This window comes from Opisthocomus hoazin, chromosome 8 (genome assembly GCF_030867145.1).
Source record: "Opisthocomus hoazin isolate bOpiHoa1 chromosome 8, bOpiHoa1.hap1, whole genome shotgun sequence".
Lineage (NCBI taxonomy): Eukaryota > Metazoa > Chordata > Aves > Opisthocomiformes > Opisthocomidae > Opisthocomus > Opisthocomus hoazin.
Window position 1 is genome coordinate 74625870 of NC_134421.1, and position 15034 is coordinate 74640903.

At 62.2% G+C, this 15034-nt stretch overlaps 1 protein-coding gene across 1 annotated transcript in view; it reads right to left on the reverse strand.

Moving 5' to 3' along the window:
• The window catches only part of SHANK3 (SH3 and multiple ankyrin repeat domains 3), a 386587-nt gene that overhangs the window by 20477 nt on the left and 351076 nt on the right, over positions 1-15034 (reverse strand). Inside the window, exons 22-23 of the mRNA XM_075428667.1 lie at positions 14754-14859; positions 4838-7163 (exon numbers count right to left, since the gene is read on the reverse strand). Of these exons, the coding sequence (XP_075284782.1) occupies positions 4838-7163; positions 14754-14859 (2432 nt within the window). The remainder of the gene's footprint in view (positions 1-4837; positions 7164-14753; positions 14860-15034) is intronic.

Here is a 15034-nt window from a genome sequence, read left to right on the forward strand (position 1 = left end):
CTGCTGCTTAAGGATCAACAAGCAAGCAAACCAGCAACCCCCCTGTGCAGAGCACCCTCCAACCCAGGCTCCCGGCTGCGTTCGCTGCGGCCCCAAACCGGGACCGTGCTGGCACCCGAGATGCTTCCGGCTCGAGGCCCGGCGAGCTCAGCCCCGGCGCCGGCAGCAGAGCCGGGAGGCCGAGACCGGAGCGCGACGCTGCGCATCGACGCAAGCCCGGCGAGGCGGGACGGCCGCGGGCAGGCACAGGACGAGGGGACGCCGCGGACGGAAGCCACCTCGGCAGCGGGTCCGGTGCCGCGCGTCGCGGGCGTGAGTCACCCTGCGGCGCAGAGCGCAGCTGCCGGTACCGCCGCGGCTCTGCCGCCGGCATCCGCATGGCCAGGCGCGACTCGCCGGAGCGCCGATCAGAGACGCGCACACCTCTCGGTAGCCAGCGTTAGCTTTATTGTGGCAATGGCTGTCACAGCGCGAGTCCGGCCCGGGGGACGGCAGCAGCTCCGAGCTGGGGGGTCCTCGGCCGCCGCGTGAGCTCCGTCCGCGGGAGGCTGGGAAGTTCGACCCGGAGAGACGCCGGGACGCCAGGTCGCTCTCCTGCAGCTCAGCCTGGCAGAGGCCACCTGGGTCGGGCCAGCGGAGCTTCGAGGATCCCCGTCACGCCGTCGGAGACACGCTGCGTCAGCGCGATCGTCAGGGCAGCTCCCAGCAGAGCGAAGTCCCCGTGTCCCCAGCTCACGGGTCACGGCTCACTCCCAGGGGACAGCACGAATGGCAGCCACCGCTCTGCTCTGCTGTCACTGCTCAGGGGTCACGGCTCACTCCCACGGGACAGTGCGAATGGCAGCCACCGCTCTGCTCTGCTGTCACTGTCACTGCTCAGGGGTCACGGTTCACTCCCAGGGGACAGCACGAATGGCAGCCACCACTCTGCTCTGCTGTCACTGTCACTGCTCAGGGGTCACGGCGCATTCCAGGGGACAGTGCGAATGGCAGCCACCGCTCTGCTCTGCTGTCACTGCTCAGGGGTCACGGCTCACTCGCAGGGGACAGTACGAATGGCAGCCACCGCTCTGCTCTGTTGTCACTGTCACTGATCAGGGGTCACGGCTCACTCGCAGGGGACAGCACGAATGGCAGCCACCGCTCTGCTCTGCTGTCACTGTCACTGCTCAGGGGTCACGGCTCACTCCCAGGGCACAGCACGAATGGCAGCCCCCGCTCTGCTCTGCTGTCACTGCTCAGGGGTCACGGCTCACTGCTCCCAGGGGACAGTACGAATGGCAGCCACCGCTCTGCTCTGCTGTCACTGCTCAGGGGTCACGGCTCACTCGCAGGGGACAGTACGAATGGCAGCCACCGCTCTGCTCTGTTGTCACTGTCACTGATCAGGGGTCACGGCTCACTCGCAGGGGACAGTACGAATGGCAGCCACCGCTCTGCTCTGCTGTCTCCGTCACCGCCGAGCCACGGCGTCTCGGTGAGGATGCGCGGCAGAGTCGGGCAGCGCCCGGGCACCGCAGAGCTGCCCTTGCCCCGCGCGGCCGCGCAGGGCCCGAGGAGCCGGGAGGATGGAGTCGCCGCTGTCTCTAGCGACCGCCTCAACCCTGACCTCCCGTTCCCGTGCCGGCGTCTCCTGGCCTGCTTCCCCCTGGGCACTCGTCCTCCCGTGGGAGACCGTCTCGGAAGGAGCGCAGCCAGAGTCAGTGTCACGCAGAAAGCGCTTTGGGTCTTCTGTTGCTGGGGGTCCCCAGCCGGGACCCTCACAGCCCTCTGCAAGAGACACGCGCCGGGGCCTGCGCCACCGCCACCACGTGCAGAGACGTCACCTGCTCTTGGGTGCAACCGCTGTAAATTCAGAATTTAACGTGCTTGGACAGAAACCCCACGGCGGCTGCTCCAGCAGCGCCTGCCCGCGCCCCTCCGAGGGCACCTCCTCGTCCCCGAGCGCCGGGGAGCTCCAGGACACCTCCGGCTCTCGGTGAGAGCTGCGGTTCGGCTCCCGGCCCTTTCTGGAGCAGAGCTGAATGTCAGCACGGCAGAAAATGCTGGGTGCCGTGGAGGGGCTCCTCGGGGCTCGGGACGCAGCCCGGCTGAAGGGGTGCAGCCCCCCGAGGGGTTGCTCCGGGCTGGCAGCGGCGACCGCGCCGGCACGGCCCCCCGCCCTCCGCAGCACGGCCGCGTCGAGGGGTGGCCGCCGCGGGAGGCTTCGGTACCGCTGCCGATCTCGGGACAGGCCCAGGGACTGGACAACGTGTCCCAAACTGGGTCATCGCAGCTTCTCCAACTGCTCTTTACATCATTTTCTGAATTCACAGCAGTTTCATACAAGAGAGGCGTTTTCACGACGAGGGAGGGTGGCCGACACCGTTACGTGCTCTATTCACCGCTGGCTGCCTGGGAAATATTTCAAGCCTTTGACATCAACCAGGGGCAGAAAAATTCCGGAGATGAAAGGCCAAGGCTTTGGGCAAAAGGAGCGAGAACGTTTCACTCTGCGGGGCCGTCGCAAGAGCCAAGCGCCTGGCGGCCGGGCGGGAGCGGGGAGGAGGCGCGAGGACGGGCGGCTGCGGCAGGGGCGGCTGCTCCGGGAGCGGCGAGGGACGGACACGGCCTCTGGAAGCAGAGGGATGGAAGGGGAGCAGTGGGGGGACACGAGGGGTTAAAGAGAGGATGGAGAAGCCCCCTGGAACCCGGGGGTATTTGCACTCTGCCGGGGGTGGCACGGGGACCGGCAGCTCAGCCTGCACGGGACCGGAGGGACACGGGAGGAACGAGGACGGGCAGCGGGGAGTCAGAGGTGCTTTCACTGCCGGCTCTGGGGGACCGAGGTGGGCTGAGGGCAGGCGACCCCGAGCCCCTCCACCACGGCCGGGTGAGGGAGGCCCAGCCGGGCCCCCAGCAGCGACCAGCGCAGGGCCCATGCCGGGCACCGGTAAGCTGGGGAGATGCCGTGCCTGGTTGCTGCTGGAAGCTGAGAACGTCCAAGTCCTCTGGTGTCACTGCAGATGCGCACAGTCAGCACTTTTTATGAATATCATAAATCAGGGGTGGCGTGCCTGATCTCAGAAGGGTCCCCAGATGCAATTAAACTACGTGCGCTCAGCACAGGACCCCGTGGTTCCCGTGGGAAGGGACCACGTCGGAGACACCAGGATCTGCGTCTGGGGGTAAGTCCGGAGAGACAGAACAGGGCGAGACCCGCAGATTTCACTCCACGCCATGGTCATAACCACGGCTTTGGCACCCACCACGAGGTGGATCAGCCAGGGCGAGACCCACAGATTTTACTCCATGCCATGGCCGTAACCACGGCTTTGGCACCCACCACGAGGTGGATCAGCCAGGGCGAGACCCACAGATTTTACTCCATGCCATGGTCATAACCACGGCTTTGGCACCCACCACGAGGTGGATCAGCAGCGCAGCCGGGCTGGCACTGCCAACTCGGGCCGTGGCAGGGAGAGGGGAGCAGCTCGAGGATGGAGCTACAGGAACCCTCCCCGGGCGCATGTCACGACAGGACGTTCTGTCCCCCGTGACGCAGCTTGAAATGTCCCCAGCACCACGTGGACTCGTAACCCTTCGCTGCGAGGATCTGGCTGGGAAAAGCTCTCCACAAGCAGGGCCCCCGTTAGCTCGGAGCTCCCTGCCGAACCGGCACCTCGCTGCCGGTGGCACCTGCGGACGGCGGCCGCGGCAGAGCGGGGTGCGGGGTGCCGGGTTGCTTCCGTCGTAACTGCGGATTTCAAAGCCTTGTGAGGGTTCGCTCCAAATCTCAGGCTCTGATTTAGAGTTTTTTGGTTTGGTTTTACGGTTAGGTGGGTAATCGGGGTGAAAGCGAGGGGAAAAGGGGCTGCCGCCGCGGGGGCAGCCGGTCAGAGCAGGCGCCGGGTGCCGGCAGGTCGGTGGGTGGCCCGGCACCGAGGACACGCAGGGCAGTGCGAGGGACACGGAGAGGTCCGTGCTGCTCGGGGAGCGTGATGGTCACAGCTCCGGCGCGGGACAGGGAACCGGCATCTCCCGGGTGCCGTGGGGACGAGGGAACCCGAGCAGGACTTTGTCAGAGCAAGCGGCTCCTGCGCGTCCCGGGGTCCCTCTGCCTTTCAGAGCTCCCGGGCCAGCCGGGCTCCGCGCAGGTCTGTGCGTGGAGGAGGAGAAGAACAAGGGGTGCGAGGATCTACAGCACCTGAGCGCTGCGCAGACACCTCCGAGCCGGCACAGAGACGTGCGTGACCCGGCGCCGCGCTCGGCGCGACACGGCAGGGACGCCCGGCTGCACCCCCTGCCCGCGGCCGCGCGACGCCCCGCGCTGCGCCCTGCCAAGCGCCTCCGTGCCGGGCACCGGAGCCGGCTCGTTGCAGAAACGGCGCCGAGCTCCGCCGCTGCAGAGCACCCTCGCCACGGCCACCGATCAGCGCTCTGACACACAGCCCGACAAGGTCTCGAGACCCTTCGAGATGAGAAGCACCAGAGAGACACACGCTGCTCTTCACCGCTCAGGAGCAAACATTCAGAAGTGAAACCCAGGGCTAAACCCCGCGGCTGAACAACGGCACGAGACGGAGCGGGAGGACACAGCAGGCGGGCAGCTCTCGGGGAAACGCAGCCGCGCGAGCTCGCTGCGTGTGCAGGGCGTGGAGAGGAGCCGTGAACAGGTCGCACCGGCTGCTGGCAACCACGTCAGCATCGGCTCTGCCCAGAGGTCCCGCCGTCTCTGAGACGCCCCGACACGCCGCCGGGATCGCTCGGCACAGCGACGCTCTGCGGGAGCACCTCCCCGTCCCCGGGCGCGAAGCCCCGCGCCCGCCCCGGCCCCGGCCGGCCACCAGCATCTTACCGTGCCGCGACCACAGGCGACTTCTTCCCGGGATCTAACGTGGACCCGGCCGGTTCCTCCCCCAGTGACCGTGTATCCTTGTTCAGCTGCTGTAGTCGGGAACTTAGCTCACTGATCACAGTTGGCTTGTCATCGTCAGCCCCATGGATCGGCCTGCTCTCCATGGGGTCCCCCCATAGCTTGGACCTTCTCTGAAAGAGGTAGCGTGGCCGGCCAATGCTGGCTGACGCCAGAGTGGCCGCATGTTGCTGGGAGATGAGCTCGCTGTCCGAAGACTGCTTCAAAAGTGGGTCCCTGAAAGTAACTGGCCCCTTGCTGAGCTGGGACTTGAGTTTTGGCTTTGGAGGCACTGGTGGCTTCTCGAGTATAAAAGTTTGTCCATCCGCAAAGGAAGTGTATGTGTCAGTAGGCTCCCCGCTTTCTGAGGACAACGTAGACATGCTGGAGACCGTAGAGATGGTGCTTGTGGTCTCCAGGTGATGGTCACTTGAACTTCTGGTGTCCACCTCTTCCACTCCCGAGTCTGCAGCAGACTCTGGGGCTACGGGGGCATCAGAGGGCTTCCCTGAGGGTGTTCCGCCAGTGGTAGAAGGTGCTACTGCTGCCGCTGGTATGGATGGCGTGCTAGGCGTAGCCAGGTGGCTGATCGGTGTGCCAGGGGTGGTGACCAGTACCCCGTTCGCAAACTCGTCTGGTGGAGGCACCAGCCCTATCTTGGCCAGCTCCTCCCTGGTCTCTTCGTCACTTGAGGACAACTGAGCTGGCGGGAGGGTGACCGTGTAGGGCTCCACCTCTTCCTCCGAACTCCCTTGTCCCAGCGTCTTGTCCGAGGCTGGACTGACCGGAGGCTTTCCCACGGGACTGGGCTGGGTCTCTGCTTTGGGGGACTCTGCCGGCTCTGTGCACGCTTCGGGGACAGCTGGCTTCTCCTCTTTTATCTCAAGTCCTATCTCGTCTTGGCCGTTACTTGTGGCATGGACCATGATGAGGCCAGCGGTCTTCTGCTGTGATGTATCCACTATGCTAATAATCATGGACTTCTTGTCTTCTTGTTTCTTCTCCTCCTTCCCAGGTGTTTCTGCTCTTGCCTCAGTCTCTTTTCTCAGGGTGGATGGAGTCCCCCACTGGCTCTTCGCAGGGGCCAAAGTCCCAGAGTCGGTCCCGACGGCCCCTTTGCCTCCAGGGGAGTACGCAGGGGACACTAAGCTCTCCAACTCCCCCCTCTCTGGTTCTTTGGTTTGGATGTCCACAAACAGGGGTGCTGCTCTCTCTGAGTCTGGGCTGTGGATCGGGGTGGGCGACCGGGATGGGACTTGAGTTGAGAGGGCCCGTTCCCTTGCGGCCAGCGCAAGCGCCAGTGGCGAGTTCGGATCCAAGGGTTTTCCTGTTAGGGGGTGGATGAAGGTTGAGGATGAGCTGCTAATTAATGGCTTTAAAGCTGAGACAGGGGAAGGCAGTAGTACATCTCGGCTTCCTAACAACCGCTCATCAATGGACCTGGACTGCTGCAAGGATGGCATGTCGCTGCTGGGGGGGGTTCCTTCAATGGCCCCAACCGAGAGGAAGACAGTGGATTTCCGCCTCTCATCCAGACGACGGTCTCTGTCCTTCATGACTCCGGCGATGGCAGTGGCGAAGGGGATGCTCGTGGCTTCAACCTGAGCAATGCCGGCGTGGTGCTGATACTCCACTCCGCTCAGGCGATGGCTCCGGCGGGTGGGAGAGGGCTCCCTCGTAAAGCCTCCGGTGATGGACAGCGTTGCTCTCTCCTGTGCATCCTCCACCTGTAACTGCTTAACGAGAGGACTCTTCTTCCTCTGTGGCTTGGTGGGAGCAAACAGGCTGACGTTGAACTGACCCATGTTGGCGTAAGGGTTGTCAATCACTCTCCCCTTCCTCTTCAGCTTCTCCGGAGGGGTTGCAGATGGGCCAGGCCGGGGGATCTCTGTCGGCTCCACGGGAAGATGAGAGGAATCTTGTAGGATTATCATGGATCGGGCCCTCTTCTGCCTTTCAGGGTAAGGAATGGAAGTCCTTGCCTGATCGTACATCTCGGCTGCGCTAATGACCTGCGGGAGTCCATGGAGTTTAGCCTCCAGGCTTGGCTTAAAGCTTGACCTTATGGTATCATAAGCTCTTCCTGGGGGTGGAGGTGGTGAGAAGGATGGAGGGGGGCCTGTGTCGAAGTAATATGGAGAAGGAGGTGGGGGTGGGGCTGTTTGAGGTGGTGGTGGAATCCCATGTCCTTCCCTAACAGTGTCTTGCATCGATGTGCTCCGGGGAAACTTCCCATCTAGCAAAGAAGCAGCAAGTTTCTCGTCTTCACCTGGAAAACAAGAGGAACAGTGGAGTCAGAGGGGATGTCCCCAGGGAACCCAGAGCGTGCCAGTCGCTGCAAATTGGATGTAGGACACCCCTTTCTTCCTCCCACCCCACCTTCCTTCTGAGGTGACTTTCCACTTCATCGTTTATTTGCTTGGCGCAAGCGTTTGCAGTCTGGCCCTTGGCTGATGTTCGCTTGGCGCAGAAGGGCGGCCACGGGCTCCCACCATCTCCCACACCGCTGTAAACCCATCACACAGCTGTGCCCGACACCTTCCAGCCAGGCCGAGCCCTCTCCAGAGCAGCGCGACGGTGACGGAACCGAACGCTGGCTCGATGGAACCTCCCGACACGCAGCAGCCGCCGCGTGAGACGGCCGCTCACAGCACGCAGCGCCGCCGCCACGCGCTCCCCGCTCGCGGTGCTCGTGCCGCGCTCCCCCCCTCCCCCCGAGGGGTTACACATGCTTCAGCGCGCCAGACGGAGCCCCGAAGCGGGGTCTAGCAGAAGCTCAAGTGACGTATTTCAAGAATTGGAAGTGCCCAAGGAAGCCAGATTCCGCCATTCTTAGCATGAATTTAATACCTGGGTGCGCAGCGAGAGCTTTTTCTGGTACTTGTAACAGCGAAAGAGTGCGACAACCTTGCTGAGTAAACCAATACGAGGAAAAACCCATCAGTACAGCAAGTACGTGCACGGATGCAGGTTAGCCAGGGTAGCCCGCTCCGGCCCTCGCACGAGCCTGCCCCTCTCCACCAAGCCCTTTGCTGCGCCCACCCCTGACTCACAGAACCCCAGCATGGCAGGGTTGGCAGGGACCCCTGGGGATCCCCCACCCAACCCCCTGCCCAAGCAGGGTCACCCAGAGCAGGGGGCACAGCACCGCGTCCAGGCGGGGCTGGAATATCTCCAGAGAAGGAGACTCCACAGCCCCTCTGGGCAGCCTGGGCCAGGGCTCCGTCACCCTCAGAGGGAAGAAGTTCTTCCTCGGCTTCAGCTGGAGCTTCCTCTGCTCCAGTTTGTGCCCGTTGCCCCTTGTCCTGGCGCTGGGCACCACTGCAAAGAGCTTGGCGGTCAGGGCTGGAGCCCTCGCTCTGTCTGGGGAGGCTGAGGGAGCCGGCTTGTTCAGCTGCAGAAGGAACGGCTTCTGGGGCCTTCTGCCTCTGACGGGGAGGTTATCAAGAAGGTAAAGCCAGGCTTTTCATGGCAGCACATGGTGGGAGGACAAGAGGCAATGGGCAAAACTGAAATGAGAGGTCCTGGCTGGGTAAAAGCAGAGATTTTATGATGAGGGCAGTCAAGCAGCGGCTCAGATGCCCAGGAAGGGTGTGCAGTCCCCATCCCCGGAGGCTTTCGAGACCAGACTGGATAAAACCCTGAGCAACGTGCTCTGATCTCACAGCTGACCCTGCTCTGAGCTGGAGGTTGGACCACAGTCCTCCTCCTTCCAGCCTGAACCATCCTTGGATCCTGCAACAGAAGCAGAGCGGCTTCCTCCCAGTTCTGGTTCCCAAGCTGGCTGTCTCTACAGCCCCATTCCCCGGAACAGCAGCAATAATGTCTGTTCCCTGTGTAAAATGACGTCTCCTATTGCTTCTCAGCAAGAAAATCAGCACTCAGGAGGGACCACTGATGGGAGAGGTGGGAGGAAAGCAGATTCTTGGCAGGCGTTTTCTTCACTACCTGCAACTCACCCTTCTGACTCCGCTCCCCGGCTCACTCTGCGTGCTTGCCAGCTGAGTCCTGCATAAACAACCACATCCATTTACTCATCTCCTCCTCTCCGCGCAGCTTGCTCACTCCTGCATTCTGCTGCTGACGCTGCCTCGACGCTCCCCTTCTCGCCCTCCCCTCCCGCCCCGCAGAGCAGAGGCACAGCCAGCCCGGCGAGCTGCCTGCCCAGCACGCAGGAACACAGAATCTCAGCGTGGCAGGGTTGGCAGGGACCCCCGGGGATCCCCCAGCCCACCCCCTGCCCAAGCAGGGTCACCCAGAGCAGGGGGCACAGCACCGCGTCCAGGCGGGGCTGGAATATCTCCAGAGAAGGAGACTCCACAGCCCCTCTGGGCAGCCTGGGCCAGGGCTCCGTCACCCTCAGAGGGAAGAAGTTCTTCCTCGGCTTCAGCTGGAGCTTCCTCTGCTCCAGTTTGTGCCCGTTGCCCCTTGTCCTGGCGCTGGGCACCACTGCAAAGAGTCTGGCCCCGGCCTCCTGACCCCCCCCCCTGCAGATATTTAGAGGCATTTCTAAGGTCCCCTCTCAGCCTTCTCTTCTCCAGGCTGAACAAGCCCAGCTCCCTCAGCCTCTCCTCGTAGCAGAGATGCTCCAGTCCCCTCCTCATCCTCGCAGCCCTGCGCTGGACTCTCTCCAGTAGCTCCTCATCTTTCTGGAACTGGGGAGCCCAGCACTGGACCCAGCACTGCAGATGGGGCCTCCCCAGGGCAGAGCAGAGGGGGAGGAGAACCTCCCTCGCCCTGCTGCCCACACTCCTCGTGATGCACCCCAGGATCCCGACAGAGGTTGCCGCACGCAGCAATAAAGAGCCCGAGTCACCACAGAATCACAGAATGGTCGGGGTTGGAAGGGACCTCTGTGGGTCATCTAGTCCAACACGGAGCCTCCAGGAACCAGCAAGGACCAGCGCCGAGCCCTGTCTCCAAGCGCCCAGGGTAACCGGTCTGAAGCGCGACTCACGCTCCCCGCAGCGCGGCCGGGCAATGCTGCCAGCCTCTCCGCACCCCACAGCACGCTCGGCGCGTCGCTCATCTCCAGGGAAAACACAGAAGCTCTCCATGGTGCCTTGGGCCTGTTGCTATAACAGCCGCAATGCCTGGGAGCCTCCACAGAATCACAGAATAGTAGGGGTTGGAAGGGACCCCTGGGGTCACCCAGTCCCACCCCCTGCCCAAGCAGGGTCACCCAGAGCAGGCTGCACAGCACCGTGTCCAGCCGGGGCTGGAATATCTCCAGAGAAGGAGACTCCACAGCCTCCCTGGGCAGCCTGGGCCAGGGCTCCGTCACCCTCAGAGGGAAGAAGTTCTTCCTCGGGTTCAGCTGGAGCTTCCTCTGCTCCAGTTTGTGCCCGTTGCCCCTTGTCCTGGCGCTGGGCACCACTGCAAAGAGTCTGGCCCCATCCTCCTGACCCCCACCCTGCAGATATTTAGAGGCATTTCGAAGGTCCCCTCGCAGCCTCCTCTTCTCCAGGCTGGACAAGCCCAGCTCCCTCAGCCTCTCCTCGCAGGAGAGATGCTCCAGGCCCCTCCTCATCCTCGTAGCCCTAAACCACGTGTGCCCACCACCACCACGGTCCCTCTGCCCCCCTGGCCAGCACCCGCAGCCGCCGGGCTCCCGCTCCGCGCAGGGACACGCGCTGCTCCCACCCTCTGCGCCGTCCGGAGCCTGCTCAGGGGAGACTCGGCGGGGACCGTGACAGCTCTGCAGACCCACAAGTGTTTTTAGCTCCTGCTGCTGGAGCAGATGGCGCGGGAGCTATCTTGGACGTCTGACAGAGATTTTCTTTTCCCTCAGCCTCCCCGCCGCAATGCATTTCTTTCCTTCACATTTTTGTTGAAATATTTCCTCCGTTCTGCTTTCTTTGTCCGTCGAGGGTTAACCACCTTTGTCTCCAGAAATTTGGAGATGTGAACCTGAGATGCTTTGATCTTCTGTCACAAATCCCTGGGATTCTGAACCAGCTGTGTAATACGCAAATAATTCAGAGCGTTTCTTCTCCAAAAACCCAACCCACCAACCAACCAACCAACCCCTGCTTATTTTTCACCTAGCTCCTTGCTTTTAGTAGTGATTTTTATCATGAAGTCAACTGACTGCACGGCGTATGAGCCTGTCGCTGTGGGTGTGACAGGACAGCTGCCGAAGGGCTGCCGACGCGAGCCAGCTGCAACCCCATTGCCACTGTTTGGCTTTTGCTATTTTCGCTGATCTGGAATTCCACAGAATCGGGCGGGATTCGGCGAGGCAGCGCTCCCGGTGCGCGTCGCGGCGGGCAGGCTGGGAACACGAAGCTGCCGTCCCCCCCGGCAGGAACCGCTCCCTGTCGCTGCAGCCAGACGCACGCTGTCCTTGCACGATTAAGAGCTACGTGTGATTTTTTTTTTTCCTGTATTTATTGCCGGGTTGTGCCTGGATGCCGTGCTGGTGACCCAGTCCTGGGCGTCTCTATCAGGCCTGCTTCCAGCCCTCCCTGACGCAGACCAACTCCAGCATTTCGAACCCCCTGCGCAGGGCGTGCGCAGCGTTACTGGCTGGGAATCCTGCGCCAGCATCAGGCTCGCAGCACTCCAGGGGACGAACAAAGCAGACGTCCGTGGGACATCACACTCCACGCTCACGAGCCATACGAACCCCACAGACACCCCACAGACACCCCACCGAGCCCTGCAGCTGCACGAACCCCCCCGACCTCGAGCCCCCTCCTGACAGCGCTCTGCCTGCAGACAGCCCCGACAGCTCACCTGCGCGGGCGTCACGCCGCGGGGCGCGGGTTTGGAGGGACTTCCCGAGTCATCGACTCCGCTTTCACAAGCAAAACGGAGCTCCTTATGGGCAAGTATTTCATATTTAATCAATACTTTTCCAATTTATGATCCATGACTGGGTGAAGATGCTCTTTCACACAACAGATCCCCTTTAATAGCAGCTGTTTGTGGCTTGATCGAACCTTGAAGAACTTCTGCTTAGCAGCATTTTCACAAACGTTCTCACATATAAAGCAAGTATCTAGGGTACAGTTTGCAAAACAACCATGCACTTCAGACACCACTGGCCACTGGGCCTGTCTGCCCGGCAGCCGTACGCCTCGGCGGTCACCGGATACCCCTCAGGGTCCAAGGGCACTGGCGCAGGATGCACCTCTAAGATCATGAGATGAATCACCTTAAAAGTGCCTGTCTCCCTCTGGCCACTACAGAGGGTTACAGAATCACAGAATCACACAGAATAGTAGGGGTTGGAAGGGACCTCTGTGGGTCATCTAGTCCAACCCTCCTGCCGAAGCAGGGTCACCTACAGCAGGCTGCACAGGACCTTGTCCAGGCGGGTCCTGAACATCTCCAGAGAAGGAGACTCCACAACTTCCCTGGGCAGCCTGGGCCAGGGCTCCGTCACCCTCACAGGGAAGAAGTTCTTCCTCGGGTTCAGCTGGAGCTTCCTCTGCTCCAGTTTGTGCCCATTGCCCCTTGTCCTGTCACTGGGCACCACTGAAAAGAGCTTGGCCCCATCCTCCTGACACCCACCCTGCAGATATTTAGAGGCATTTCGAAGGTCCCCTCGCAGCCTTCTCTTCTCCAGGCTGAACAAGCCCAGTTCCCTCAACCTCTCCTCGTAGGGGAGATGCTCCAGTCCCCTCCTCATCCTCATAGCCCTGCGCTGGACTCTCTCCAGTAGCTCCTCATCTTTCTTGAAGTGGGGAGCCCAGAACTGGACACAGTACTCCAGATGGGGCCTCACCAGGGCAGTGTAGAGGGGAAGGAGAACCTCCCTCGCCCTGCTGGCCACACTCTTCTTGATGCACCCCAGGATCCCATTGGCTTTCTTGGCAGCCAGGGCACGCTGCTGGCTCATGGTCACCCTGTCGTCCACCAGGACACCCAGGTCCCTCTCCACAGAGCTGCTCTCCAGCAGGTCCACCCCAGCCTGTGCTGGTGCATGAGGTTGTTCCTCCCCAGGTGCAGGACCCTGCATTTGGCTTTGTTGAACCTCATCAGGTTCCTCTCTGCCCAGCTTCCCAGCCTAAAAGGTTCCTGGGCACCTTGCTGGGATGGAGATTTCTCGCCGTTACCGTGTGAGGCTGGAGGAGATGAGGCCCAGCCGGCACGTGCTACTGATCAGTTCCACCTTCACAAGAACATCAGCTGGTTCCTCCCACCCTCCCAGCAAGCCGTGGGTCGGTGCTGTGGCGAGCCCAGGCACCGAAGCAGTCAGCTCTGCTCCCTCTCTACCACGCACATCAGCAGCACGGCAGCGCGTGAGCAACCACTTAATGCCCACATTCGCGTCCAGGGCTGCACCCCCTCTTTGGCTCAGCCCAGGTTCTGCTCCAGCTCTTCAGCGTTAGAGGAGCTTTGTGCAATATCTGCAGGGTGGGGGTCAGGAGGCCGGGGCCAGACTCTTTGCAGTGGTGCCCAGCGCCAGGACAAGGGGCAACGGGCACAAACTGGAGCAGAGGAAGCTCCAGCTGAACCCGAGGAAGAACTTCTTCCCTCTGAGGGTGCCGGAGCCCTGGCCCAGGCTGCCCAGGGAGGCTGTGGAGTCTCCTTCTCTGGAGATATTCCAGCCCCGCCTGGACGTGGTGCTGTGCAGCCTGCTCTGGGTGACCCTGCTTGGGCAGGGGGTTGGGCTGGGTGACCCACAGAGGGCCCTGCCAACCCCAAACATTCTGTGATTCTGTGACTCTGTGTAAGCACACACCAGGGCAGTCCCTTAAACACCTTTTTTAAGCTTATCTCTCCTAGTTTGCTTCTCAGATTAATCACACACACGTCTGATCACCTCCAGCTGCCCGCGATCCTCAGCCCAGTCTCCCGGGGGACCGGGGGGACCAGCTGCTCTCACGCAAACGCGACTGCGAGGCACGTGTGCACCGCAGCTCTGTGGCTCTGCGCATCACAGCCGCATTTGGAATACCAACCCGTGCATCTTCCAACCCATTTTTACCTTCTTGCGGGGACTGCGCTGCTCTCGGCTGTAGCTCGAAGCGGAATTTACTTTCTGTTTACTCACTGTGTGCCGAGCACGCAATGCGTTGTGGCATCACCCTTACCATGAAACGGTGCCTTGGGGCCACTTCGAACGCTTGGCACACAGCACCCCCCGCTCCCCCCGCCCCTCAGCTCCTCCGCGTCGGTGACGATGCTCACCCTCACCCAGCTCCAACCTGCACCCTCGGACCTCGCGAGCACCGGGGCTCGGGGCCACCACCCGGCTGCGAGCCACCCATGCACAGAATCGGGAGAAGAACCCGAGCCCCCAGACTGCCACTGTGCCCCCAGCCCTTGTTCCCTCTGCCTCGTCCTCCCACCTCCCTCCTCCAGCGCAGGTTTGGTTCTAGTTGCACCGGAAACCTTTTGGGACATGGTCTAAAGATCCTGACAGCCCACAGACGAGTGCCTGCTCCAGGTCCTGTCCTGTTTTTCCCTAGAAAAAAAATTCAGCTCCTGCCTGCTCCGTCGCCTCATTCTGCTACAGCTCAGGGTTTGATGCTCCCCCACCCCGGTGCCCGGCACGCTGCACGCCCAGCCCAGCCGCCCCACGGGCAGACAGAACGGCACCCACCGACCCCCTGCTGCCGGTGCAGAGGGTGGGTGGGAGAAACCCCCCTCCCCCGGCAGCGCCGCAAAGAGACGGAGCGAGCGAGGGGCCTCGGGAGGTCCCCAGCCAGGCCCCTGCTCCGAGCAGGACCCGCGGCGGCGTTGGAACAGGTTTCTCAAGACACGTTCAACCTTCGAAGCAGAGATCCCACCAAACAGCTCCTCTGGTCACAAGCCAGCAGAGAGGCCCGAGCCTTTCCCGAGGCACGAACGCTCCACGGGGACGACCCTTCCCGTTTCGGACGGGAGCTCCCCCAGTTTGCCTTACCTACAGATTTTGTCCGTGGAATTCCTTTGCGCAGCGAAACATGGGGTTTCTCCGCTCCCGCCAGGACCCCCGAGTGTGCTGCCATACCCTGGCGTTCGAAGAGTGACTGGAAGAGAAAGAAAGGCAAGTTCCATTCTGGACATCTGAGACTCAGCTGAGAGGACGCAAAGCTTCACCTCAGTCCAGCAGAGTCCCCCGACCACGGGTGGGGCTGGGGGTCTGCCCCGTGCCAGCCCTGTCCCTGCTGCCCCGCACCTGCAGCCCGACTGCCACAGCCCGAA